At 43.9% G+C, this 26,581-nt stretch overlaps 1 protein-coding gene across 1 annotated transcript in view; it reads left to right on the top strand.

The window, feature by feature from the left end:
* The window catches only part of LOC140721188 (uncharacterized), a 156,503-nt gene that overhangs the window by 44,670 nt on the left and 85,252 nt on the right, over positions 1–26,581 (top strand). The window contains exons 6-10 of the mRNA XM_073036050.1: positions 1,158–1,271; positions 8,289–8,390; positions 9,117–9,221; positions 14,295–14,408; positions 16,814–16,888. Of these exons, the coding sequence (XP_072892151.1) occupies positions 1,158–1,271; positions 8,289–8,390; positions 9,117–9,221; positions 14,295–14,408; positions 16,814–16,888 (510 nt within the window). The remainder of the gene's footprint in view (positions 1–1,157; positions 1,272–8,288; positions 8,391–9,116; positions 9,222–14,294; positions 14,409–16,813; positions 16,889–26,581) is intronic.

Raw genomic sequence — 26,581 nt, 5'->3', positions numbered from 1 at the left:
TTTAGGAATCAGATGGCAGAGGGGATGAAGCTGTTCCTGAATCGCTGAGTGTCTGCCTTCAGGCTTCTGTACATCCTACCTGATGATGACAGTGAGAAAAGGGCATGGCCTGGGTGCTGGGGGTCCTTAATAAAGGACGCTGCCTTTCTGAGACACCGCTCCTTGAAGATATCCTGGGTACTTTGTAAGCTAGTACCCAGGATGGAGCCGACTGAATTTACAACCCTGTACAGCTTCGTTCGGTCCTGTGCAGTAGCCAACCCCCACCCCTCGTACCAGACAGTGATGTAGCCTGTCAGAATGTGATTAGACTAGAAAGTGTGCAGAAAAGATTCACCAAGATGGTGGCCAGAGTTAAAATAGATTTTCACTGAGGCTCCCATTCACAGAATTTGTCTGAATTTTTCAATCTATGTACATCAGTGAATAGATATGCAGAGTCAAAGCAGCTGTCAGAAACACTCCTGTTTCCTTCCTCTGTTCACCATCTGACATTCCAACACAAACATCTGGAGTGATGGAGCTGGTGACAGTGACTGACATGTCTGAGTATTCGATGAATGCCATGTGCAGCTTTTTCTTCTCTGAACTGTTGACCACATCATGAAATGCGGGAAATTAGGCTGCAATCACATTGAATGCAGTCAGTGAGGAATTTCCACCAGTGAAGAATTGGCATCGAGCTCCAGTTATGAGCAGCAGATGGTATGGAAACTCGTCAGAATTGGAAAGAGAATTTCAGCAACTTCCTGTGAAATTGATGGGGTTCTCCATAATCAACTGTTGTGGATGTTGGGCAAAAGAAACTATGGACCTTAATGAACTCCTTAAGGTCTGGCCATTGGAACCAGAAGCAGCAGTCAGTGCAGAAATTGGCAGCAGGTGACATGTAAAGACTGGGCTGGAGACCCACATGGAAAATATAGTGGGCACAGTGAATTATTCATTCTTGCCTGACATTGCAGTTCAGTGTCTTGTTAATCTATACAGTGTCTGCTGGTGCAGGTCTGGGTCACAGGTTGGCACACTGGGTGGCATCTTCCCTTCACTGGGACATCAGTGTAAGAGTTTGGTTGTTGCAACCACTGCAGGTTTTTACTGACATTTCGCTGGAACTTAGTTACATGTTTGCTTACTTGATTTATTTTTAATTGCAGGCCTTTCAGCACTGGACTTTGTAGTAATTGCTGTGATGATCATGGGATTGCAGCTTTCTTCATTTTATATCAGTGGTCTTTTGTATGTGACCGAGATTTGGGAATTACTTGGAGGTATCTGTCATTTTTTAATACTCACTTGGATATAAATTTGCAAGCAAGTGAAATTTGACATATTTTCAAAAGGAGAAAATATCAAATTAAATTTCATCTGAATTAACAACACCCTGTCCCAACTCTTCCAGTCCTCTATAATTGTGTGAAGTTGTCCTGTTCATTCCAGTTATGAGCTGATGTTTTGCAGTGACAGAGAATGCCTGAGTATATTTGTTGAATTGTCTCTGAACTGATTCCAGAGAGGTCTTTAATAGAAGGGACTCTGAGAGGTGCTGATTCTTTCATTTGTGTTTCACATGTGTGCTGAACTTCAATGAAGCACAAAATCAGTTTGGAGCTGATGATCGAGGGAAAGGTTCCCCCTATGATCCTGACAGTGATAAGGTTGGGAAGGGGTAGGACTGTCACTTGGATACTTACAACAACATTTTCATTCAACAGCAGCTTTCAGCTCTGTGGCTTTTACCCCCAGGTTCTTTCCCAGCTTATAAAACATCAAAGTTCAAAATATTGTTATTCATTCCTCATGTCCTCATTCAGGAACTTCCTAGCCAAGTCCACTTCACAAATAAACTTTCAACACAGATTATAGTTCAAGATTTAGTCGTAAAACCTCCAGCTCCTGGCATTAATATAATGAAAAGTACTGTGAAGCTTCAGAGGCAAATTGCACAATAATATGTCAGCAAGTCACAGGGAACAATAATGATGCCGGTGACCCTGGACTGAACATAGAGTTCGGTTTGAAAGGAGGAGCACAAGTGCAGAGTTTCAGACAGGGAAAGTCAGAGTTTGGTCTTTGTGGTAAATCAAAGCACACACACCAGTGGTGGAGTGATGAAGATCAGGAGTTCACAGGAGGAGAGAGTTAGAGAAGTGAGGAAATTTCCAAAGCATCTGGACTAAACTGTTGTAGAACTGGGTCAGGAATGTGAAGTATAAAGATTTAGCAGGTTCTGAGAGCACAGATGAGATTTTAATCATTTGGCATAATAACAGGACACCTAAAACAGACATCCCTGAATCAGTAAACATCAACATGGTTTTGTGAGAGGGGTATCATGTTTGATTTATTTATTAGCCTCTTTTTACAGTGATAACGTGCTGTGGGTAAAGGTGGATCTGCTGTGTTTAGATTTCCAGTGAACATTTACTATGGTGTCATATCAAAGGTTATTGTGGAGAATGTAAAACAGGAAGAAGACAGTCAGCATAAATAGATGTTTTCTGGTTGTCACGATGTAAAAGTGGATGCCGCTGTGTTTGGATCTGGGAACAGAGATTTTCATAATTTTCTGTAATGTTCTTGCTGTGGGAGATGAAGTTACCAATGATATGGTGGTTAAATTTGACACCAGCATAAGGAGGAAAGTAAAAACACAAAAATACAACTGCAGATGCTGTGGATCAAAGAATACGTACACAACGCTGGAAGAACTCAGCAGGTCAGGCAGCATCCGTGAGAAAAGAGTAGCCAACATTTTAGGCCAAGACCCTTCGTCAGGAATGGGGAGGAAGAGAGGGCCAAAGCCCAGTAGTAGAGATGGGGGAGGGGGGAGGGCTAGAGGCGCCAGGTGGAAAACCAATCAGAGGAAAGATAAAGGGGGGAGGGGATAAGCATGAAAGAACTGTAGAGATAAAGGAGCAGAAAGCTGAAAGGGGGGAGAGGCAGAGAAGGACCTGGGATAGGGGGAGGGGGAAAGGGAGGGAATTACCGGAAATTGGAGAATTCAATGTTCATACCAGCAGGCTGGAGGCTACCCAGACAGTAGATGAGGTGTTGCTCCTTACAAAGTAAATTGTGATGAGGACATATGGAGGGTCCAAAGCGATGAGAATGAGCAAATCATCTGACAAGTGGAGTGTAAGGTGGCAGAATGTGGAATTGTTCATTTTGTCAGGGAAAACGAAGGAGTGTATTATTGAAATGGGGAGAGGCTGCAGATGCAGAGGGAGGTGGGTTCACTGGGCATCATTAGCAACTGCCTCAATTTCAGCTTCAGCAAGTAGAATGTCACATTTATTGTAGAGTGAACTGACTATACAAGAGTTAAAATTATCTTCAGTTAAATAAGACACATTCAAGTTTATTGTCATCTGACTGTACATAATACAACCAAACAAAACAAATATTCCTCCAGACCATGGTGCACCCACAAAACACAGATCACTCACAGCACAGAACAGCTTTTAAGGTATAAAGCAATCAGCATTGTAAACTTGTTCTGGTGTTAGATTTTTATCAACGACAATCTTTGCAAACTTATCACTGAATTTCAATGATCAGAAGCTGCTTTATCATTGGGGATAGTCAGCTTGGCTTTGTGCGTGATAGTTCGTGTCTAACCAATATTTTAGAGTTCCTTGAGGAAATTACCAGGAAAATTGATGAAGACAAGTCAGTGGATGTTGTCTACATGGACTTTAGCAAGGCATTTGACATGGTCCCACATGGGAGGTTGTCAAAACGGTTCAGACACTTGGCTTTCAGGATAAGATAGTAAATTGATTAGACATTGGCTTTGTGGGAGAAGCCAGACGGTGGTTGCCTCTCTCACTGGAGGCCTGTGACTAGTGGAGTGTCACAGGATCAACACTGGGTCTGTTGTTTCTCATCAGTATCACTGATCAGGATGATAATGTGGTTAACAGGATCAGTAAATATGCAGATGACAGCAAGATTAGGGGTGTATGGTAGGGCTCTGAGGAGTGTGGGAGAACAAAGGGATCTGGGAATACAGGTCCATAATTCATTGAAAGTGGTGTCATGGGTAGATAGGGTCATAAAGACAGCTTTTGGCACATTGGCCTTTATAAATCAATGTATTGAGTACAGTAGATGCTTAGGTTGAAGTTGTCTAAAACTCTGGTAAGGTCTAATTTGGAGTACTGTGTGCAGTTTTGGTTATCTACCTACAGGAAAGATGTAAATAATTTTGAGAGTGTACTTTTCATTATATTAATGCCAGGAGCTGGAGGTTTTGCTACTATTCTTGAACTATAATCTGTGTTGAAAATTTATTTCCACAGAGATCGGTGCTGGGTCTGTTGTTGTTTGTTATCTGTGTCAACAATCTGGTTGATAATGTGATTCACTGGATCAGTAAATTTGCAGCTGACACCAAGCATGGGGGTGTCATGGACAGTGAGGAAGGCTATCATTGCTTGGGGGGGGGGATCTGGACCAGCTGGAAAAATGGGCTGCAAAATGGCAGATGGAATTTAACACAGACAAGTGCTTGGTGATGCACTTTGGGAGGACCAACCAGGGCAGGTCTTACACAGAGAATGGTAGGGCACTGAGGAGTGTGGTAAAACAAGGGCATCTGGGAATACAGGTCCAGAATTCATTGAAAGAGGTGTCACAGTGAGGGAGGGTCATAAAGAAACCTTTTGGCACATTGGTCCTCTTAAATCAATATACTGAGTACAGGAGTGGGATGTTATGTTGAAGTTGGATATGAAATTGGTGAGGCCCAGTTTGGAGTACTGTGTGCAGTTTTGGTCACCTACCAACAGAAAAGATGGAAATAAGGTTGAAAGAATGCAGAGAAAATTTGCAAGGATGTTGGAGGACCTGAGTTACAAAGAAAGATTGAATAAGTTGGGACTTTATTCCTTGGAAAGTAGAAGTTTGGGGGGAGATTTGACAGAGGTTTACAAAATTATGAAGAGTACATAAAGACAAGCAGGATTTTTCCACTGAGTCTGGGTGGATCGACAAATAGTGGTCATGGGTTAAGTTTCAAAGATCAAAGTTTCAAAGTGCATTTATTATCAAAGAATGTGGAAATTATACAAGGTTGAGATTTGTTTGCTTACAGGCAGTCACAAAGCAAGGAACTCGAAAGAACCCAGTTGAAGAAAATGAGACCAACTCCCCAGTGCCCAGAGAGAAAGAGAAACAGAAACACCAAAACAAATCATATAAACAATAGAAGTGAGCAACAACAACAGCATTCCGAACCAAACTGAGTCTTTAGATCCAAATCCCTGGAGCAGCCTGGAGTAGGCCCAAAGCCTCGGTATTCACTTCATCATTTTAGCAGGGTAAATAGCTGCAGAGAATAAAAAAAAACACACATGTCCATAAGAAAGTGAAAGAATAAATTAACCCACAAAAAAGACCTTTGAACCTCCAAACCTCAGTGGTTGAATTTGTTGGAACCTCACACTAGAACTCGGGCCCTGCTACTGGTGAATCACTACAGGCCTAGATTTAGCTTTCGAAAGAGCTGTTCTCTACCTCTCTAAATCGGCCCAGTGCCCAGTGTGATCCAACCTTGTCCGACTCTTGACATCCTGCCTTTCCAGTCTATATGGGCTGACATTTAGATGGCCCAAACCAGCATATTGTACCTCATATTAGGGGCCTTGAAAACACGGCCCAGTGATTCGGTTCAGACCCGGATTTTGCAGCCGAAGGAGCTGTTCCTGAACTCTCCAATTTGGCTCAATGCTTAGAGCGATCCATCCTCATACCCGGTTAGTTGGACGGACAGCGGAACTCCTCTGTCCCGTCTTCTCCCCTCAGATCCATTCACTCCAACCAGCACAGCTCCAACTCCAAGTGTGTTGATCTTGCAACGCACCAGCAGGGCACATCCCGTGAATTTGCTTCACCTTCACTCGCTTCATCATTGCTTGTGGTGGTAGTTTACCACAATTCATTTAAAATAATGTGTTATTAATAATGGTTTTAATTGAATTTCTTTGCTTTTAAACTCGCAGAGAGCTGTCTCATGCCTTTGGTAGCGCCATCTTAAACTGGAAAGGTGAAAAGTTTAAGGTGAAAGTTTAAGAGGAAACTTGTTTATTCAGAGGGTCGTGAGAGTCTGCATCGAAGTGCCAGCACAAGTGGTGCATGAGAGGTCAATTTCAATGTTTAAGGGAAGTTTGGATAGGTACATGGATGGTTAGGGATATGAGGGCTATGGTCCGATGCAGGTTGATGTGAGTAGGCAGTTTAAATGGTTTGGCATAGACTAGATGGGACAAAGGGCCTGTTTCTGTGCTGTACTTTTCTATGACTCTATAGGTCCTGGCAACATCCTTACACAAGTCTCCTGTGCACACTTTCCAGCTGATGGCATCTCTCCTGTAGGAGGGTGACCAAAACTGCTTCACTACTGTAACAGGACAGGAACCCAGACATTCAAACATCAAATTTCCCACTGATTTAGGAGATGCCAACAAGGATTTGTAATGAGGAAAGGTAGGCTGGTGATGGAGAAACTCAATTACAATGACAGTGGGAATCTTGAAGTTGGGTGTGGGGGGTTGGTAGTGGTTAGTGGTTGGTCTATGAGAGGGGTAATGTTGGAGGTTTAATAGGTGGAAGATCAGTCCTGTCAATTTTGTTAATATTCAGTGCTGGAAGGGAATTTAGTAATGAATGGAAGGTATGCTTCATGGGTAAGTTTAATGTGGGGAGGTAGTGGGATAAAATCCAGACTGAGATAAAATTCCATGATGGGGCAACAAGGACAAAGAGAAAGGAGAGAGGCTGATGAATACTCTGACCCACAAGTCTCCATGGAGATGGGAGACTGATGACACTGGGATCAGGAACAGAAAACAAGTTGCTGAAGGAACTCGGTGGGTCAGCAGCATCTGTGAAGGTAAAGGGGTTTCACACACAAAATGGTCCTGCCGAAGGGTTTCGGCCTGAAACATCGACTCTGCTTTTTCCTGCCTGGCCTGCCGAGTTCCTCCAGCATTTTGTGTGTATTCCTCAGATTTCCAGCATCTGCAGATTTTCTCTTGTCTGAGGTAAAGGGGTTGTGAACATTTCAGGTTGAGACCTGATGCAGTTTGTTTTATTTTTACACAAACATTCACGGTTTGGTTCATATTGTTGAAAAACATCAAGGTGATGACCTGGGGGATAACTTTGGATTCCAGTTCATCTTCAAACAGTTCAGTGGGCAAGAGCTGAATCTATTTGTGATTCGTTAAATCAGTTTATCAGACAACGTGTTCAGACCTGTTAATCTTGAGTGTATAGTGATGGAAGTTGTGCCAATGGGCAGAGTCTCAGGTGAATGAGTTATAGTTATAATGGGGAAAGGGGATTTGGTGATATGAAGGGGGTTTGATTCAACACCTCAGTAACTCCTGCGATGTGGATGATAAGGTTGGGAATCTGAAAGAGCATTTGTGAGGAAATTGAGAGAAATTCTTTTTCAGTAATGTGGGGTCTGAAGAGGGTGGGAATTTAGGTGGTGGGTGCAAAATAAGAAACCAGCTCTTCCAACGCCCCCCCCCCCATTTCTTGAGAGCAATTGGAAATGAACAAAAAACACTACAAGAGAGGTGTCCTTGGATCGTGTGCACTGCTCACCACTGGATGTCCTGGACAACCTCTCCCCTTATCTGTATTAAATATCCCAGCATTTGGACAGTTCAGCCTGTACCCTTGAGCTGTTTAGTTTCAATGTTGGAATAAGCCACTGCCTGATGCTGTGAGCAGCTGTTCCAGTCCTCGGCATCAGAACAGGATTCACAGTCAAACAGTGGAACCTCAGTGTTACAGCTGGGGTTGGTTTTTGTTAACACTGGCAACTTGATGTCAGTCTCAGCCCTTGAGATCATGAGGGAATACAGCAGAGAATATCGACAGTGGGCTGTTGCCTTATCTGCTGGACATGTCCAGAGGGAAGCTGCAGTCTATCTGTTTCCACATGCACAGTCACTGGCTGAGGGTTTATCTAAGTTATCAAATGTAAAAGAAATCCTGGTAGCAGCCACAAACTGTGTTTTGTGTCTCTCTGAGCTCCCCATTTGCTGCAGTGGTGAGTGAACTCCTGAACCTCCTTCAATCCAAAGCTCTGACATCTGATCCATTTCAGAGTTGTTTGGGTTGCTTGATGTTTAGGACATGCAATATCATCACCAATTGAAACAACCTGAGTCGAGCTCTGTTACCGGGACATTTGTCCATTGATGCATGTGTTAAATCATTTATGTTGTGTGGTTATCAAATGTTGTAAATTTATTTTTATTTTTGAAAAGGTTCTCAGATGATCAGGATTTGGTGGAAGTTGAAAGCCATCTGTGATGTTGTCCTCTTCAATTGTTTCATCATTGCCTGGATCGTCAGCACTATGATTTTTGGTATGTGGTCAAATAAACTTGTATGAAAATGATGAACTCAGTTCTCTGCAGGGTGGTTGGAATGCATTGAGTATCTCAGTCAGATGCTTTATCAGGACCACCAGCATCTGCAGTCCTCAGCCCCACAACTGGGTGCAGGGAAACCTGCTGGAGGTTCAGACAGTGATGGCTAAACATCAACAGTTCAGAACCACCAGAAACACAGCACAGGTCAGTTGAACACATGCAGGTCAGATAAATCACTGGAGGGCACATAGGTAAACCAAACTGAGTGATGGAACTTGGGTGATTCAGTGAGTTTCCAGTGAAATGTTGGGACAACTCCATAACCAATTGTTGTGGATGTCAGAAGAGTCAAACCATGGACCATGTGGGATGTCTGGCTGCAGTGTCGTGCACTCCTCAAGGTGTGGCCATTGGAACACCAGAAGATGCAGCCAGTGCAGAATATTGACAGCAAGTGACCAGGATAGATGAGACTGCAGGGAATAATTCAGGTCTGGAATAACAGGTCAGCGTGTTGTTATCCCACATCGGAGGCCATGCAGAGTCAGTTGGTTCAGTCATGTAGACAAAGTTAGCAAGTCTGGACAGAGGTTGGTACATTTCCTGCCCTGTGGCGATAAGTGGAATAGTTTGGTTCTTTGCATCAATAGGCAGCTGTTATGGTCATTTACCTGATGAATTGTTACAGGTTTATTCATTTGAATTTGTTTTTAATTGCAGGCCTTTCCAGCGTTGAAATTGTCAGTATTGTCTTGTCAATCGTACTGCCAATTGTGTTCATTTTAATTCTGATGTGCCGGTCCATTAAAAAGCATTCGGACAAAGGTATCTGTCATTGTATTTTTACACTTGTGTATCAACTCCAGTCACATCTCCAAGTAATTTTAGACTCATTTTAATAAAAAGATAGAAAAGAAAAAAAGCTGAATAATCCTCACCCCCACTGACCCCTCTGGATCCCTGTGACCTGTGGGATGAAATTGTCTGACATTTTTCCCAGTTATGAAATTCTGATTTACAGTGTCACCACACTGGAATGATTCTGGAGTCGTCTCTGATCTGACTCCAGAGGGTCTTTAGAAAAAGTAGTCTGGAGAGGAACGTGTCTCAGCTCACTGGTGTTTGATCATGGTGTTGTCAAATTTCAGCATCATATCAGGTTGGTTTAAATGATCCCAATGATGGTGAGCTGAGTGAGTGAGTGTTTGGGGCCTTTCTCATCCTTGATACATTTGGGTGTGGGAAGGCCTCTCCTTCAGGCTGTTAATAATCTTGCTTAGTTATTTGATTAAATATTCTTGTTTCAGACTGATACAGCTATAAAGCATAACCGCTTCCAAGGATTTTAAGCTCCGTATATCGACTCTCTTGCTGGCGAACATGCAGTCTCTGGTGAATAAAATCGATGATCTCAGAGCCAGGGTGCTGAATCAGAGGGACATTAGGACCGCGTGTGTCCTTTGTTGCATGAAATCCTTGTTAACCAGATGCAGTGATTCAGATTGACGGGTTTACCATACACCATCAGGATAGATCTATCGAGTCTTTCAAAAGCAGAGGTGGAGGAGTAAGCCTCATGATCAACTCTTCTTGGTGCACAAATATACCAGTGCTGTCCCAATTCTGCTCACCAGACCTGGAATATCTAGCAGTTAAGTGCCGTCCTTTTTACCTACCACGGGAGTTCTCCGGGGTCATTTTGGTAACAGTATACATTCCACCTCAGGCCAATGTCAATCAGGCTTTGGATGATCTGAGCAATGGGATCAACATGCATGAAACAGCGCATCCTCATGCCTTCACCATTGTTTTGGGAGATTTTAACCAGGCCAGTCTGAAAAAATCACTAAGCAATTACCATCAACAGGTCACTTGCAATACCAGAGCAAACAACACACTGGACCACAGTTACACTACCATCAAAAATGCCTACCGTGCTATTCCACACCCCCACTTCGGGAAGTCTGATCACCTGGCTGTACTTCTACTCCCTGAGTATAGACAGAGACTGAAGACTGCAGCACCAGCAGTGAGGACCAAGAAGGTTTGGACAAGGGAAGCACAGGAGCACCTACAGGACTGCTTTGAATCGGTGTACTGGACTGTATTCAGGGATTCATCTTCGAACCTGGATGAGTATGCTGCAGTTGTTACCAACTACATTAAACCCTGTGTGGATGAGTGTGTGCCTACAAAGACTTGCTGAACATTCTCAGACCAAAAGCCATGGATGAACCAGGAGGTACGCCATCTGCGGAAGGCTAGATTTGTGGCATTCAAGACTGGCCATCCAGACCTGTACCAGAAAACCAGGTATGATTTGCGGAGGGCTATTTCAAGGGTAAGGAGACAATGTCAGATGAGGTTGGAGGCGACATCGGGTGCACAACAACTCTGGCAGGGATTGCAGGACATTATTTCCTGCAAAGCAAAACCTAATAGCAGGAATGATAGCGATGCTTCACTACCAGATGAACTCAACACCTTCTATGCACGCTTTGAAAGGGAGAACACAACTACAGCTGTGAAGATCCCTGCTGCACCTGATGACCCTCTGATCTCTCTCTCAGAGGCCGATGTTAGGCTGTCTTTAAAGAGAGTGAACCTTTGCAAATTGGAAGGTCCCAATGGAATACCTGGTAAGGCTCTGTAAACCTGTGCCAACCAACTGGCGGGAGTATTCAAGGACATTTTCAACCTCTTACTGCTATGGGCAGAACTTCCCACTTACTTCAAATAGGCAACAATTATACCACAGCCTTATAAGAATAACGTGAACTGCCTTAATGACGATCGCCCAGTAGTACTCACATCGACAGTGTTGAAATGCTTTGAGAGGTTGGTTATGACTAGACTGAACTCCTGCCTCAGCAAGGACCTGGACCCATTGTAATTTGCCTATCGTCACAATAGGTTAATGGCAGATGCAATCTCAATGGCTCTCCACACAGCTTTAGACCACCTGGACAACACAAACACCTATGTCAGGATGCTGTTCATCGACTATAACTCAGCATTTAATACCATCATTCCCTCAATCCTGATTGAGATGTTGCAGAAGCTGGGCTTCTGTACCTATGTCTGCAATTGGATCCTCAACTTCCAAACCGAAGATCACAATCAGTGCGGATTGGTGATAATATATCTTCCTCGCTGACAATCAACACTGGTGCACCGCAGTGGTGTGTGCTTAGCCCACTGCTCTACTCTCTATATATTCATGACTGTGTGGCTAGGCATAGCTCAAATACCATCTATAAATTTGCTAATGATACAACCATTGTTGGTAGAATCTCAGGTGGCGACAAGTGGGCGTACAGGAGTGAGATATGCCAACTAGTGGAGTGGTGCCACAGCAACAGCCTGGCACTCAATGTCAATAAGATGAAAGAGCTGATTGTGGACTTCAGGAAGGGTAAGACGAAGGAACACATACCAATCCTCATAGAGGGATCAGAAGTGGAGAGAGTGAGCAGCTTCAAGTTCCTGGGTGTCAAGATCTCTGAGGGTCTAACCTAGTCCCAACATGTCGATGCAGTTATAAAGAAGGCAAGACAGTGACAATACTTTGTTAAGAGTTTGAAGAGATTTGGTATTTTGGTATGTGAACAAATACACTCAAAAACTTCTATAGAAGTATAGAAGTACACTGGGGAACATTCTGACAGGCTCCATCACTGTCTGGTAGGGGAGTGGCTACTGTACAGGACCAAAAGAGGCTGCAGAGCATTGTAAATTTCATCGGCTCCATCTTGGGTACCAGCCTATAAAGTACCCAGGACATCTTCAAAGAGCGGTGTCTTGAAAAGCAGTGTCTATTATTAAGGACCTCCAACACACAGGGCATGCCCTTTACTCTCTGTTACCATTACGTAGGAGGTAAAGAAGCCTGAAGGCACACATGCAGTGATTCAGGAACAGTTTCATCCCCTCTGCCATCCGATTCCTCAATAGACATTGAACCCTTGGACACTACCTCACGTTATTTTTAATAAAAAGTATTTTTGGGGTTTTTGTGCATGATTTTTGAGCTATTCAATGTACATATGCTTCATAAAGTATACTGAATAAGATTTATTTATTTATTCAGCTCTTCTATATTATGAATTGCATTGAACTGCTGCTGCTAAATTAATAAATTTCAAGTCATGTGCCGGTGATAATAAACCTGATTCTGATTTTTGTTTTCAACAACGCCTTCCAGTGAATTAATGCAAGGGAACACCACCTTCTCCCTCTTCCTCCTCAAGTTATAAATCATCCAAAGTTCAAAATATTGACATTCCTTCCTCATGGTCTAACTTTTGCAAGTCCTGGCTAAGTTCACTTTGAGAATAACTGAACCACACAGACTATAGTTATCCAAGAACAGTACCAGTAGCTACTGGTGTTTGTAGTGTAAATGTTCTCTGTTGATTCACAGACAAATTACCAAATGAAGTCTGTCACCGAGAGACAGGAATCAGGAAAAGGGCTGATGACCCCAGGTTTGGTCAGGGAGTTGTATATTAAAGAAGAGTTTAATGGATCAGGGAGGGATAGAGAGCTTTATTGGGGGTAAATTCAAGATAAGGAACAAGACAGCTCAAAGCACAAAGTGATGGCGATCAGGTTGTCTCAGGTGGACGGGAGGAAACGGATGCAGAAATACAGAAACTTGTAGACTGAGAGAGACGGGGAGTGAAATGTAAAGTCAGACTGGTCTGAAAGAACAGATCAGCAGTTTAATATTGAGTCATTTTCTGAGAAAGAACCATGTGGGACAGTAAACTGGGTACATTACCATCACCAGGGAAGAGATACTGAGCACATTGTCAAAGCTTCCATCTGCCAAGTCCCAGCTGAAGATGGACCTCATCCTGGGGTCTAAAAGAATGAACTAGAGTTATAATTTATGATCAGTATTAATTTTCTCAAGTTCTCTTGATTGGGAGAAGGTTCCATTAGATTTGAAATCCATTTGACACTCCTCAGCCCTCTTCCCTAAATGGTCAAAAATCCCCCTGAAATCCACAATAGCCGCCCTCACTATCAACGACAACACCTAGTTTTGTGTAATATGCAAACTTATTGATCAAGCCTTGCATTTTTGCATCCAAATCACTGATAAAAATATCAAATAACAAGAGTCCCTACACTGATACCTGCATCACACCACGAGTCACCAGCTTCTATAATGGAAACCAATTTTCTACCTCGGAGCCAATTTGAATCCTCCTGGAAGCCCCGGGATTCATGTCAGGATCATGTCAAAATAGATAACATTCATTGTCCTCTCTACCCTTTTGGTTAGTTCTTCAAAAAAAACTCTGAGTGATTCATCAGCCATGACTTCCTGTACACATTTCAGAGAGCCTATGAGATGTCTCTCATAGGCTCTCTGTTTCGAATGTGCCCCTGACCAGATTGTGGATATCAGCCTGAGCTCCTCTGGCAAGATGAGTGGGAGAACTTTTGTGACAAAATGTGGAATCGAGTCAGAGGTTCAGAGTTTCCAGTGACTTTCCAGTGAAATTGTGGGGTAACTCCATAACCAATTGTTGTGGAAGTTGGGAAAATCAAACCCTGGATCATGTGGGTCAGTGTAGTGCACTCCCAGAGGAGTGACCATTGCAACACCAGAAGGAGCAGCTGGTGCAGAATATTGGCAGGAGGTGACCTGAAAAGATTGGACTGGAGACCTCTGAGGACAACTGATCAGGGTCATGAATTGTCTGTTCCAGGTTTCCCACCGTACAGGACATGCAGTCGATAAGACTGGGCAGAGGTTGGCACATGCCCGTCCCTGCAGGGTGAAAGTGGAACAGTTTGGCTGTTTGCAACATTGTGCAGCTGTTGTGGTCATTTCTCTGGTGAATTGTTACATGTTTTCTTATTTGAATTTATTTTCACTTGCAGGTGATTCCATCAAGGACGATTTAATTGATGCCTTCGTTTTCATTGGCCTGATGTTGCCATTGGTGAATGTTATGCTTCTGTTTTACTTGATCTATAAGAAGATGTTTTATACAAGTATGTGACTTTGCATAATTTACCTTTGTGCATAAGTTCCAGTTATCTTTCCAAGTAATTTGTGACTAATTTTAACAAAGGCATTAATGAAATGAAAAACTTGAAAAATCACCCCCCTTTCCCCCACAGAACCTCCCCCCCCCCCAAACACACTGTGACCTGTGGGATGAAACTGGCATAATTTTTCACCCAGTTGTGAAGTGTTGCTTCACAGTGATGCCATCTCATACCTGACTCCAGAGGGATCTTTAGAAGACGTCGGGTTGAGAAGAAGCTATCTCAGCTGTCTGGTGTTTGACACGTGGTGTTGTTCAACTTCAAAATGAAATCATCTGAGGAATGAGGGACAGAATCTCCTTTATCCCAGTGATGGTGAGGTGTTTGCATGATAGGTATCCCTCTGACCCTCGATAGAATTCAGTGTTGGGAGGCCTCTCTCCGATCTTTCCTGGATATTTGCAATAGTTTTATATTCAACAGCACCTTCCAGATAGTCAGCACAAGGGAGCACATTCCCCCTCTTCCTCTCCAAGTTGTAAACTATCCAGGGTTCAAAATATTGACATTCTTTCCTCATGGCCGAATTCAAGCAAGTCCTGGCTAGGTTCACTTTGAGATCTACTTCACCGTAGAGGCTAAAGTTGTCCAAGAATAGAATCAATGTTTGTACAGTAAACACCCCCGGCTGTTTCACAGGCAAATGACCAAATGAAGTCTGTCACCAAGCCAAGTAAAGCAAGATGAGGGCAGATGACCCCAGGCTCGGTCAGACAGTGGGGTATCAAAGAAAAGCTTGAAGGATTAAGGAAAGATGGTGAGCTTTAGTGGGGTAAATTCAGAGATAAGGAACAATTTACTGAAAGCACAAAGATCAAGCTTGCTGAGAAGGAGGGGATTAGAACAGAAATATAAAGGTTTATAGACTGCAGAGAGGAAGGGGGAAGCGAGTTGGAAAGTCAAAGAGGTTTCTGAAAGTATTGATGAGCATTGAGCTGTAATCTGAGTGAGAACCAGTGTCGGGCAACAAATTTGAGAAAATGACAATCACCTGGGAAGAAATACTGAGTCAGTTGTTGGAGCTGACATCTGACAAATTGAATATCCAGATAGACTTCATCCTGGGGTCTGAAATAGGCAGCTAATGACATACTTCATGCAGCAATTTAAATGTTCTCCCTATTCTGAAAAGTTTCTATTAAATTGGACAACGGCAAACGTGATTGCTTTACACAAAGATACCAAGAAACGACAGGAGAGTATGGGTGAGGGTGATGTGTGGATGTGAAACTTGGCAAGGAGATGGGGTAGAATATAGAGACAGATGAATCTGGAGACAGATACAATTTTCAGTACTGGAGTGATGTGTAACATTTCGAAAGGTTGATCCTGTGGGCAGATTGAAGGAGCAGAGACAGATGTATGATCTCGATCACAACCATCATGGCATCCTGATAAGTTGCTGCAAAAGTTAAAGGATGGAACTAAGGCATTATTTTTATATTCAGGATAATCTTTCAACATGTCGACATAAAATGTTCCAGCATGTGGACTGTTCAGCCTGCACCCTCGTGGAGTTCAGTTTTCAATTTGAACCAGAACACTGTCCGATGCCATTGAACAGCTGGAAACAGTGATGTTGTGATTCTCTGCATCAGAACAGGCTGTACTGTCAGACATGGAACTCAGTCACTGGCAAAATGTTTAATTGCAGTCCTCCAGGTCACTGGGATAATTCAGCAGAACTGATTTACAGTGGCCTGATATCCCATCCACTGGATGTACACACGGACAAACTACAGAGTACCTGTCATTTCCACATGTGATGCCTGTGGGTCAGTAAGTTATCAAATGTAGTGTTTCCAGAGGAAACCAGAAGATGCTTTTGGTCCCTCCCTGGTCTCTCCACGTTGCCAGTGTGTGAAAGCTCTCTGAACCTCCTTCAGTCCAATGCTTGAATGTCTGGTCCAGTTCGGAGCTGGTTGATTGCCTCATGTTAGGACACTGAATATCACATTGAACCTGACCAAGCCTGGGTTCATCTCTGTTCACTGCAGCACTTCATTGATGCAAGTTTTGAATAAGTTGTGTAGATTGTAACTCAGGGGGATTACTACCATCAGGGAGGAGGCACAGGAGCCTGAAGACACACATTCAATGATTTAGGAACAGCTTCTTCCCCTCTGTCATCAGATTTCTGAACGGTCTGTGAACCTGTGAAGACAACCTCACTATTTTTGCTCTCTTTTTCACAACTATAAATCTCAGTGTAGTTTATAGTCCATTTTATTTATTGCTCTGTACTGTTGCCACAAAACAACAAATTTCATGACATACTCAGTGATGATTAACCTGAGTCTGAATTTTGATTATGGAAATTTCAAATGGTTTTAATTTCTCATTTTTAGAGTTGGTGTTTTCCCAAACTGTTATCTTTAACCTGGTATTCTTACTTGGCATTTCTGTCAGCAATTCGATTCCAGGTAAGTGCTTGAACATTATTCTGTATTTACATGAAATGATGTACGTGGTACTGAGTTGAGGGATAGAATGAAGTGTCTCTGTCAGAACATTGTGAGCTGCTTCATCTGGACCACAAACACATACAGTCCTTGGCCCCACAGTTGAGGACTGGGAAACCTGCTGGAGGTTTAAAATATCAGAATGTCCATTTTAGATTAAATTAAATTAGATTAGATTAAATCTCTGTTCAGAACAACTGGCCACACAACATTGCAGACAATTATAGACAAATTATTGAAAGTCAGATTGTATTTTTTTTTAAATTCAGAACAAGAAGGCAGCAGGAGAGCACCTAAGGAATTCCAGCGGGAAGACATTTTGAGTTCTCGGGGGAAGAGAGAGGCCAGACTACGCAGGCGCGTGACGTCAGCCAGTTGAGTGCGAACAGTTTAAAAAGGAGGCAGCCATATCCAGCCGGCACCGGAGTGAAAGGGCTTTGGCTCCACGGGCTTCGGTGGTAACGGTGATTGCAATAGGAGGTAGTATGTGTGTGAGGCCAGTTTTCTGTGGTTGGTGTCAGATGTGGGAGGTCCTAGAGTCTCCCGGACGGCCACATCTGCACCCGGTGCATTGATATGCAACTCCTAAGGGACTGTGTTAGGGAACTGGAGCTGCAGCTCGATGACCTTCATCTGGTCAGGGAGAGTGAGGAGGTGATAGAGAGGAGTTACAGACAGGTGGTCACTCCGGGGCCACGGGGGACAGAGAAATGGGTCACAGTCAGGAAAGGGAAGGGGAAGAGTCAGGTACTAGAGTGTACTCCTGTGGCTGTACCCCTTGACAATAAGTACTCCTGTTTGAGTACTGTTCGGGGGGACAGCCTACCTGGGGGAAGCGACAGTGGCCGTGCCTCTGGCACAGAGTCTGGCCCTGTGGCTCAGAAGGGTAGGGAAAGGAAGAGGAAGAAGTAGTGATAGGGGACTCCATAGTCAGGGGGTCAGACAGGTGATTCTGTGGATGCAGGAAAGAAACTTGGATGGTAGTTTGCCTCCCAGGTGCCAGGGTCTGGGATGTTTCTGATCGCATCCAAGGTATTCTGCGGTGGGAGGGAGAACAGCCAGAGGTCATGGTACATATTGGTACCAATGACATAGGTAGGAAAAGGGAAGAGGTCCTGAAAGAAGACTACAGGGAGTTAGGAAGGAAGTTGAAAAGCAGGACCTCAAAGGTAGTAATCTTGGGATTACTGTCTGTGCCACGTGACAGTGAGAATAGGAATAGAATGAGGTGCAGGATAAATGCGTGGCTGAGGGATTGGAGCGTGGACAGGGATTCAGAATTCTGGATCATTGGGACCTCTTTTGGGGCAGGTGTGACCTGTACAAAAAGGACAGGTTGCACTTGAATCCCAGGGGGACCAATATTCTGGCGGGCAGGTTTGATCGAACTGTTGGGGAGGGTTTAAACTAGTTTGGCAGGGGGGTGGGAATCAGAATGTGAGTGCAGAGATTAAGGTAGAAGGGCAAGGGCATGATGCTAAGAGTTCGGAATTGATGAGGAAGGACAGGCAGGGGACAGAACATAATTGTAGCCAGTTAACGGTGTTGAAATCTGTTTATTTCAATGCTAGGAGTATTAGGAACAAGGAGGATGAACTTAAAGCATGGATTAGTACATGGAACTACGATGTTGTGGCCGTTACTGAAACTTGGTTGGAGGAAGGGCAGGATTGGATGATGCAGGTCTCGGGGTTCAGGTGTTTTAAAAGGAATAGGATGGGAGGTTGAAAAGGAGGGGGGAGTGGCATTGCTGTTCAGGGATAGTAGCACGGCTATAGAAAGGGAGGACGCTGCAGAAGGAGTGTCCACAGAGTCAGTCTGGGTGGAAGTCAGACATAGGAAGGGATCAATCACTGTGCTGGGAGTAGTCTATAGGACCCAATTAGCCCTCGAGACACTGAGGAGCAGATAAGCAGGCAGATTTTAGAATGGAGCAGGAAATACAGGGTAGTAGTTATGGGTGATTTCAACTTCCCTCATATTGACTGGCACCTCCTGAGTGCAAGGGGGATAGATGGGGCTGAATTTGTCAGGTGTGTTGAAGAAGGATTCCTGACACAATATGTGGACCGGCCGATGAGAGGAGAGGTTATACTGGATCTAGATCTGGGTAATGAACCTGGTCAGGTGACAGACCTCTTATTGAGGGAGCATTTTGGTGAGAGTGACCACAACTCCCTTAGCTTCAGCATAGCTATGAAAAGGGATAAAATCAGACGAAATTGTAAAGTGCTTAACTGGGGAATGAGCTGTCTGGAATGAGCTTCCCGTAGAAGTAGTAGAGGCCAGTTCAGTTGTGTCATTTAAGGTAAAATTGGATAGGTATATGGACAGGAAAGGAGTGGAGGGTTATGGGCTGAGTGCGGGTAGGTGGGACTAGGTGAGATTAAGAGTTCGGCACGGACTAGGAGGGCCAGAATGGCCTGTTTCCGTGCTGTGATTGTTATATGGTTATATGGGGAAGGCTAACTTTAAAGGGATGAGGCAGGAACTAGCGAGAGTAAATTGGAAACAGATGTTCAAAGGGGAAAGCACAGAAGTAATGTGGGAGAAGTTTAGGGACCACTTGAGCTGGGTTCAGGATAGGTTTGTCCCACTGAGGCAAGGAAAAAATGGTAGGAAAAGGGAACCGTGGCTGACGAAACATGTGAGGCAACTCGTCAAGAGGAAAAAGGAAGCATATGTTTGGTATAAGAAGCAGGAAGTAGGAGGGGCTCATGAGAAATATAGGGAGGCAGGAGGGAGCTAAAGAAAGGACTTAGGAGAGCTTGAAGGTGGCATGAGAAGACCTTGGCATGTAGGATTAAGGAGAACCCCAAGGCGTTCTGTGCGTATGTGAAGAATAGGAAGATGATGAGAATGAAGGTGGGACCGCTAAAGGATAAAGAGGGCAACATGTGCCAGGAGGCAGAGGAGGTTGGGGAGGTCCTAAATGAATACTTTGCTTCAGTATTGACAGTGAAAAGGATCTTGATCAGGATGAGGTCAAAGTAGAGCGGGCCTGTGTGCTGGACAATGTGGAGATTAGGGAAGAAGAAGTGCTGGATCTTCTTAAAAACATTAAGATTGATAAATCCCCAGGGCCGAATATGATACACCCCAGGTTGTTGTGGGAATTGAGAGAAGAGATCGCAGAAGCATTAGCCATGATCTTTGAATCCTCTTTAGCTGCAGGGGAAGTGCCGGAGGACTGGACAATGGCAAATATAGTTCCCTTTTTTTTAAAAAGGTAATAGGGAGAAACCTGGGAACTATAGACCAGTGAGTCTTACGTTAGTGTATGCAAACTACTGGAAAGGATTCTTAGGGATAGGATCTATGAGCATTTGGAAAGTACAGTCTACTCATGGATAGTCAACATGGCTTTGTGAAGGGAAGATCGTGCCTCACGAGCCTGATTGAGTTTTTTGAAGAGGCAACAAAAGAAATTGATGAGGGTAGGGCAGTGGATGTGGTCTACATGGACTTTAGCAAAGCATTTGACAAGGTCCCTCATGAGGCATGGGATAAGTGGAACCTTGGCTGTTTGGATAAAAAAATTGGCTTAAAGGAAGAAAGCAGAGGGTAGTTGTGGAAGGTAAGTATTCTGCCTGGAGGTCGGTGACTAGTGGAGTGCTGCAGGGATCTGTCCTGGGACTCCTGCTATTTGTGATTATTATAAATGTAGAGGTGGAAGGATGGGTGAGTAATTTTGTGGATGACATGAAGATTGTAGGAGTTGTGGATGGAGCTATAGGTGGTCGAATGTTACAAGAGGATAGAGACAGCCTGCAGAGTTGGGTAGAAAAATGGCAGATGGTGTTCAATGCAGACAAATGTGAGGTGATGCATTTTGGAAGGACAAACCAGAAGGCTGAGTACAGGATTAATGGTCAGTTACTTAAGAGTGTGGATGAACAAAGGGACCTTGGGTTTCAAATCCATACATCCCTCAAGGTCGCTGCACAGGTTGATAGGGTAGTTAAGAAGGCCTATGGGATGCTAGGCTTCATTAACAGGGGGATTGAGTTCAAGAGTAGAGAGGTCATGTTGCAACTCTACAAATCTCTGGTGAGACCGCACTTAAAGTATTGTGTTCAATTCTGGTCACCTCATTATAGGAAGGATGTGGAAGCTATGGAGAGGGTACAGAGGAGATTTACCAGGATGTTGCCTGGATTGGAGAACAAGTCATATGAAGCAAGGTTAGCAGAGCTGGGACTTTTCTCTTTGGAGCGTAGAAGAATGAGATGGAACTTGATAGAAGTCTACAAGATTATGAGAGGCATAGATAAGGTGGATAGTCAGTACCTGTTTCCCAGGGCACCAATAGCAAACACCAGAGGGCATAGACTGGACTGCCAACACAGATGCCTTGTGCAGGAAGGCACAGAGTCGACTGTACTTCCTTAGAAGGTTGGCGTCATTCAATGTCTGTAGTGAGATGCTGAAGATGTTCTATAGGTCAGTTGTGGAGAGCGCCCTCTTCTTTGTGGTGGTGTGTTGGGGAGGAAGCATTAAGAAGAGGGACGCCTCACGTCTTAATAAGCTGGTAAGGAAGGCGGGCTCTGTCGTGGGCAAAGTACTGGAGAGTTTAACATCGGTAGCTGAGCGAAGGGCGCTGAGTAGGCTACGGTCAATTATGGAAAACCCTGAACATCCTCTACATAGCACCATCCAGAGACAGAGAAGCAGTTTCAGCGACAGGTTACTATCGATGCAATGCTCCTCAGACAGGATGAAGAGGTCAATACTCCCCAATGCCATTAGGCTTTACAATTCAACCGCCAGGACTTAAGAACTTTTTAAAAGCTATTATTAATGCTTTTTGAGAGAGTGATTTAGATGCATATCATATTTTTACTGAGTTAAGTATTGTATGTAATTAGTTTTGCTACAACAAGTGTATGGGACATTGGAAAAAAAATGTTGAATTTCCCCATGGGGATGAATAAAGTATCTATCTATCTATCTATATGTACAAAATTAAGGGAGGGAAGTTTAGGGGAGACATCAGGGGTAAGTTTTTTACACAGAAAGTTGTGAGTGCCTGGAATGACTTGCCAGGGATGGTGGTGGAGGCTAAAACATTAGGGGTATTTAAGAGCCTCTTGGACAGGCACATGGATGAAAGAAAAATGGAGGGTTATGGGGTAGTGTGGGTTTAGTACATTTTTTAAAGGATTATATGGGTCAGCACAACATGGAGGGCTGAAGGGCCTGTACTGTGCCGTGGTGTTCTATTTCTGAACCTAATCTCAGGGCATGTCATTCCTTTCTGGACTCGGTATTGAATTCAGTAACATTAGGTAATTTGCTTTCTCTGTTTATCTTTGTCAGAACCAGCCATTTCTACCAGTCATCGATCTGACATTGCCTCATGTTTTTCTCTCTCTATTGACAAGGCATGTCCAGTGACACTGACAAAGAAGCTTTATATGCTTCTAATTGCAACAATAACTCAGTGTATCAGTGATATTCCCTTTCATCCACCCAACTCTGCCCCATCTTCTCTGCTATTGTCACAGAACACAAACAGGCTCTTTGGCCCATCTCGTTCATGCTGAGCAATTTAAGCTACCTACTGCAATTGAGCTGCTCTGGGTCCATAGACCTCAGTACCCCTACCAGCCATGTACCACTCCATCACGGTTGCATGTATCACCTGCGCTGGCAGCTCATTCACACTCTCACGACCCTTTGAGTGAAGAAGTTTCCCCTCGTGTTCCCCTTACTCCTTTCACCATTAACCCATGACCTCTAGTTGAAATTCCATCCAACCTCAGTGAAAAAAACCTGAAATACACCCTTCATAACTTTGTATTGTTACGTACCCCGTAACTGGGTGTCTTACCAGCAAAGATAGAAGAATCCATTGGAGTCTGCTGTTACAGTTTTAAACAGTGTTTATTAGTAAAATATACAAAACAGTATCAACAATGCAAATATATATACAATACACGTTAACAATACTAAACCTATAAGTGTGGGTATAATAATGATCAATAATAAACAAGCTCTATCGATGTCTAGGGGATAATGAATTGTCATGTGGGAATATAAAGTTCAGTTCAGTTCATGCAGCCTGAGGTAGTTGTTGTTTCTGGTGTTTTAAATCGTTGGAGAGAGAGAGAGAGAGAAAGAGGGAGGGCGAGCGAACAGTGACAGCCAGTGTCCGGCAAACCTTCCTTTATGTTCTTGATCCGTCGAGTTGTTGCTGTTGTGGCCATTCAGGTATGACCCCTCTGTCCTTTAGACCGTTCTTCCATGGCGGACTCATCACCCAGGCAAGGGTGGACACACACACAAGCCCCACCGGCCTCGCTATCACCACTGTGAGTTAAATTGACCGATCCGTTCGGTCCTCGATGCCCCACACTTTCTCGTGGGTCCCAACACTCAACAGTGCTCACTAGTGTGTCTCTCAGTGTGTCTGAGGGGTGTCACCCCAGACCTCACTTTTATCCCCACTCACGGGGTCTCAGGTGTCAATCAGTTTTGAATGGCTTAATCCATCAAACCAGCCCACTCCGGCTGTCCACTGAGGAATTTTAATGAGTAGGATGGTACCACGTAAACGGCCCTCTCCAGAGCCATAAGTCTTTCTTGGAGTCATAACATGATGGGTAAACATAACTCTCTCCCAGGCTGTTATCAGTGCAGATGTCTTTGTACTTGTTCTCTGTCTCTCACCCTCTCTTTCGTAGCACAGAAATCGTAATGGTTTGCGATTCTCAAAAAGGGAGGGGGAACATGGGCATCTGAACCCTTCTGCCCATCAGAGTTGTTCCTCCTTCGTAACACCCCCATCCTTCTAGGAATTTTCACCAAAGGGGAAAATTAACTAATACAGAGTCTTACAGAATTACAGAATCTAACAAAATACAGAAGTGTTTTTAAACAACAGAGCAATACAGATACACATTCAACTTAGCATCTAGATAAGCAGTCAGTGATTAGATTGTCACTTCCTTTAATATGGTGTATCTTAATATCAAATTCTTGTAGCATCAGACTCCAGCTTAACAACCTCCTGTTTTTATTTTTCATGTTAGCCAGGAATACCAACGGGTTGTGATCTGTATAAACAATTAAGGGTCTTTGTGCTGAACAAATGTACACTTCAAAATGTTGTATTGCCAAAACAAGTGCCAACAATTCCTTTTCCACGGTAGAGTAATTCCTCTGGTGCACATTGAACTTCCGAGAGAAATACGCTACCTGGTGTTCCACTCCATCCCCTGCTTTCTGCATTAGGACTGCCCCTGCAGCCTCATCACTTGCATCAGTCGCCAGGGAGAAGGGTTCTAACAAGTCAGGTGCCTTTAACACAGGGTGATGGCACAGTATGGTTTTTAATTTTTCAAAAGCATCCTGACAAGAACTGCTCCATTCAAATTTTTCTGCCTTTTGTCAGAGTTCTGTAAGTGGGAGGGCAATATCTGCAAAATTTTTACAGAACTTACGATAGTATCCCACCATACCCAGAAATCTTCTCAGTGCCCTTTTATTGGTGGGTACAGGAACCTCGGAAATGGCCTGCACTTTTGCTTGTACAGGAGCCAACTGCCCCTGCCCGACCACATATCCCAAGTACGTGATTGTGGCATGACCAAATTCACTCTTTGCAAGGTTCACTGTCAGTTGGGCCGCAGACATTCTTTTAAACAGGCTTTCTATAGCCTCCATGTGCTCCTCCCAGGTGTCACTCCAAACTACCACATCGTCAATATAAGCCTTGGTGTTGGTTAACCCTTTTATCACTGTGTCAATCATCCTCTGGAATGTCCCTGGTGCATTTTTCATTCCAAACAGCAACACATTGTATTCATAATTCCCGGATGGGGTGACAAAGGCTGAAATTTCTCGAGCCCTGTCCATTAAAGGAACGCACCAGTACCCCTTTAACAAGTCAATCTTAGTGATGTACTTCGCCTTCCCCATTTTATCAATGCAATCGTCCACCCTAGGGATAGGGTAAGCTTCTGTCTGTGTGACAGCATTGACCTTTCTGTAATTGGTACAGAATCTTATAGTACCGTCCAGTTTTGGTATGACCACGCAGGGAGAGGCCCACGCAGAAGAGGATTCTCGGATTATACCAGCAGCTAGCATATGTTCAATTTCTTTTTCTACTAGCTTGTTCTTTTCTGAATTTATCCGATAAGGGGACTGTTTAATAGGCTGGGTCGAGGTAACAATTACATCATGCTTTGTTCCGTTACATCTCCTTGGAACATCTGGATATAAATCTGTATGCTGTTTAATGAGCTGTGTTAACTGCTCCCTTTGTTCAGGCTCTAAGTGATTGACTTTATCAGCAAGGTTTGCTAAAATAACAGAGTTCTCTAATCTGGTGGGTACTATACTTATCCTTTCAAACCGCTCGGGTTCCTCCTCAACATTCCTTTCTGTCTCATCAGTTTTTGTGACTGCACCGACCACCGCAGGGGTCACCTTTTATCATGTTCACATGCACCAACTGGTTTGGCTTGCGTCTATCAGGAGTTTCGATCACATAATTCAGTGAGTCTATTTTCTTAATCACTTTATACGGTCCTTGAAACCTTGCCTGTAGGGGGTTGGTAAATACAGGGAATAGGACCAAAACCTTATCACCCACTTGAAATTCATGCTCTTTCGTACGTTTATCATACCATTGTTTCATTCTTGTCTGGGAGTCTTTAAGATGTTCTTTTGCTAAGGCACATACCTTATGGAGTCTTTCCCGGAATTTCAAAACATAGTCAATCACACTGACTTGAACATTTGGACTTGACCACTTCTCTTTAAGTAGGGTTAAAGGTCCTCTGGGCCTGTGACCAAAAACGAGCTCAAACGGACTGAACCCCAGAGATTCCTGAACCGTATCCCTTACTGCAAATAACAGAAGTGGTAATGCATCATCCCAGTCTCGAAAGTTTTCCTGACAGTATGTTTTTATCATGGTCTTTAGTGTAGTGTGGAATCTTTCCAACGCTCCTTGGGATTCCGGGTGGTATGCAGAAGCTAAAATTTGTTTAACTCCCAACTGTGTCATCATTTGCTGAAATGCTTTGGACGTAAATGTACTCCCCTGATCCGACTGTATTTCCTTAGGTAGCCCCACTGTGGTAAAGAATTTGATAAGTGCCTTCACCACTGCAGGGGTCCTAATATTCCCCAGAGGCACCGCCTCTGGAAATCGTGTAGCGGCACACATCATGGTCATGATGTACTGTCGCCCACTCGCAGTTTTAGGTAAGGGCCCCACAAAATCCACAATGATTCGGGAGAAAGGCTCCTCAAAAGCGGGTATTGGTCTGAGAGGTGCCTTAGGGATAACCTGGTTTGGCTTTCCTACCACCTGACATGTATGGCACCTTTTACAATAATCCGCAATATCCCTTCTCATGTTTGGCCAATAGAACTCCTTCATAACCCTATCCACTGTCTTCCTTACTCCCAAATGTCCACCTAGAGGTCCCTTATGAGCTAAGTTCAAAATTTCATCCCGATACACCTTCGGAACTACCATCTGATGTACCACCGCCCAGTCCTCATCGACTGGCACCGTGGTCAGCCTCCATTTCTTCATCAATACACCCTCCTTCAGGTAGTAACCCTCTGGCTCTTTCTCAATCTCTGTCTCAGAAAGAACTGACTCTCTCAATGCTACCAGCTCCTCATCACGTC

This window comes from Hemitrygon akajei, chromosome 2 (genome assembly GCF_048418815.1).
Source record: "Hemitrygon akajei chromosome 2, sHemAka1.3, whole genome shotgun sequence".
NCBI lineage: Eukaryota > Metazoa > Chordata > Chondrichthyes > Myliobatiformes > Dasyatidae > Hemitrygon > Hemitrygon akajei.
Note: the sequence above shows the minus strand (reverse complement) of the source record. Positions and strands in the feature narration are given on the sequence as shown.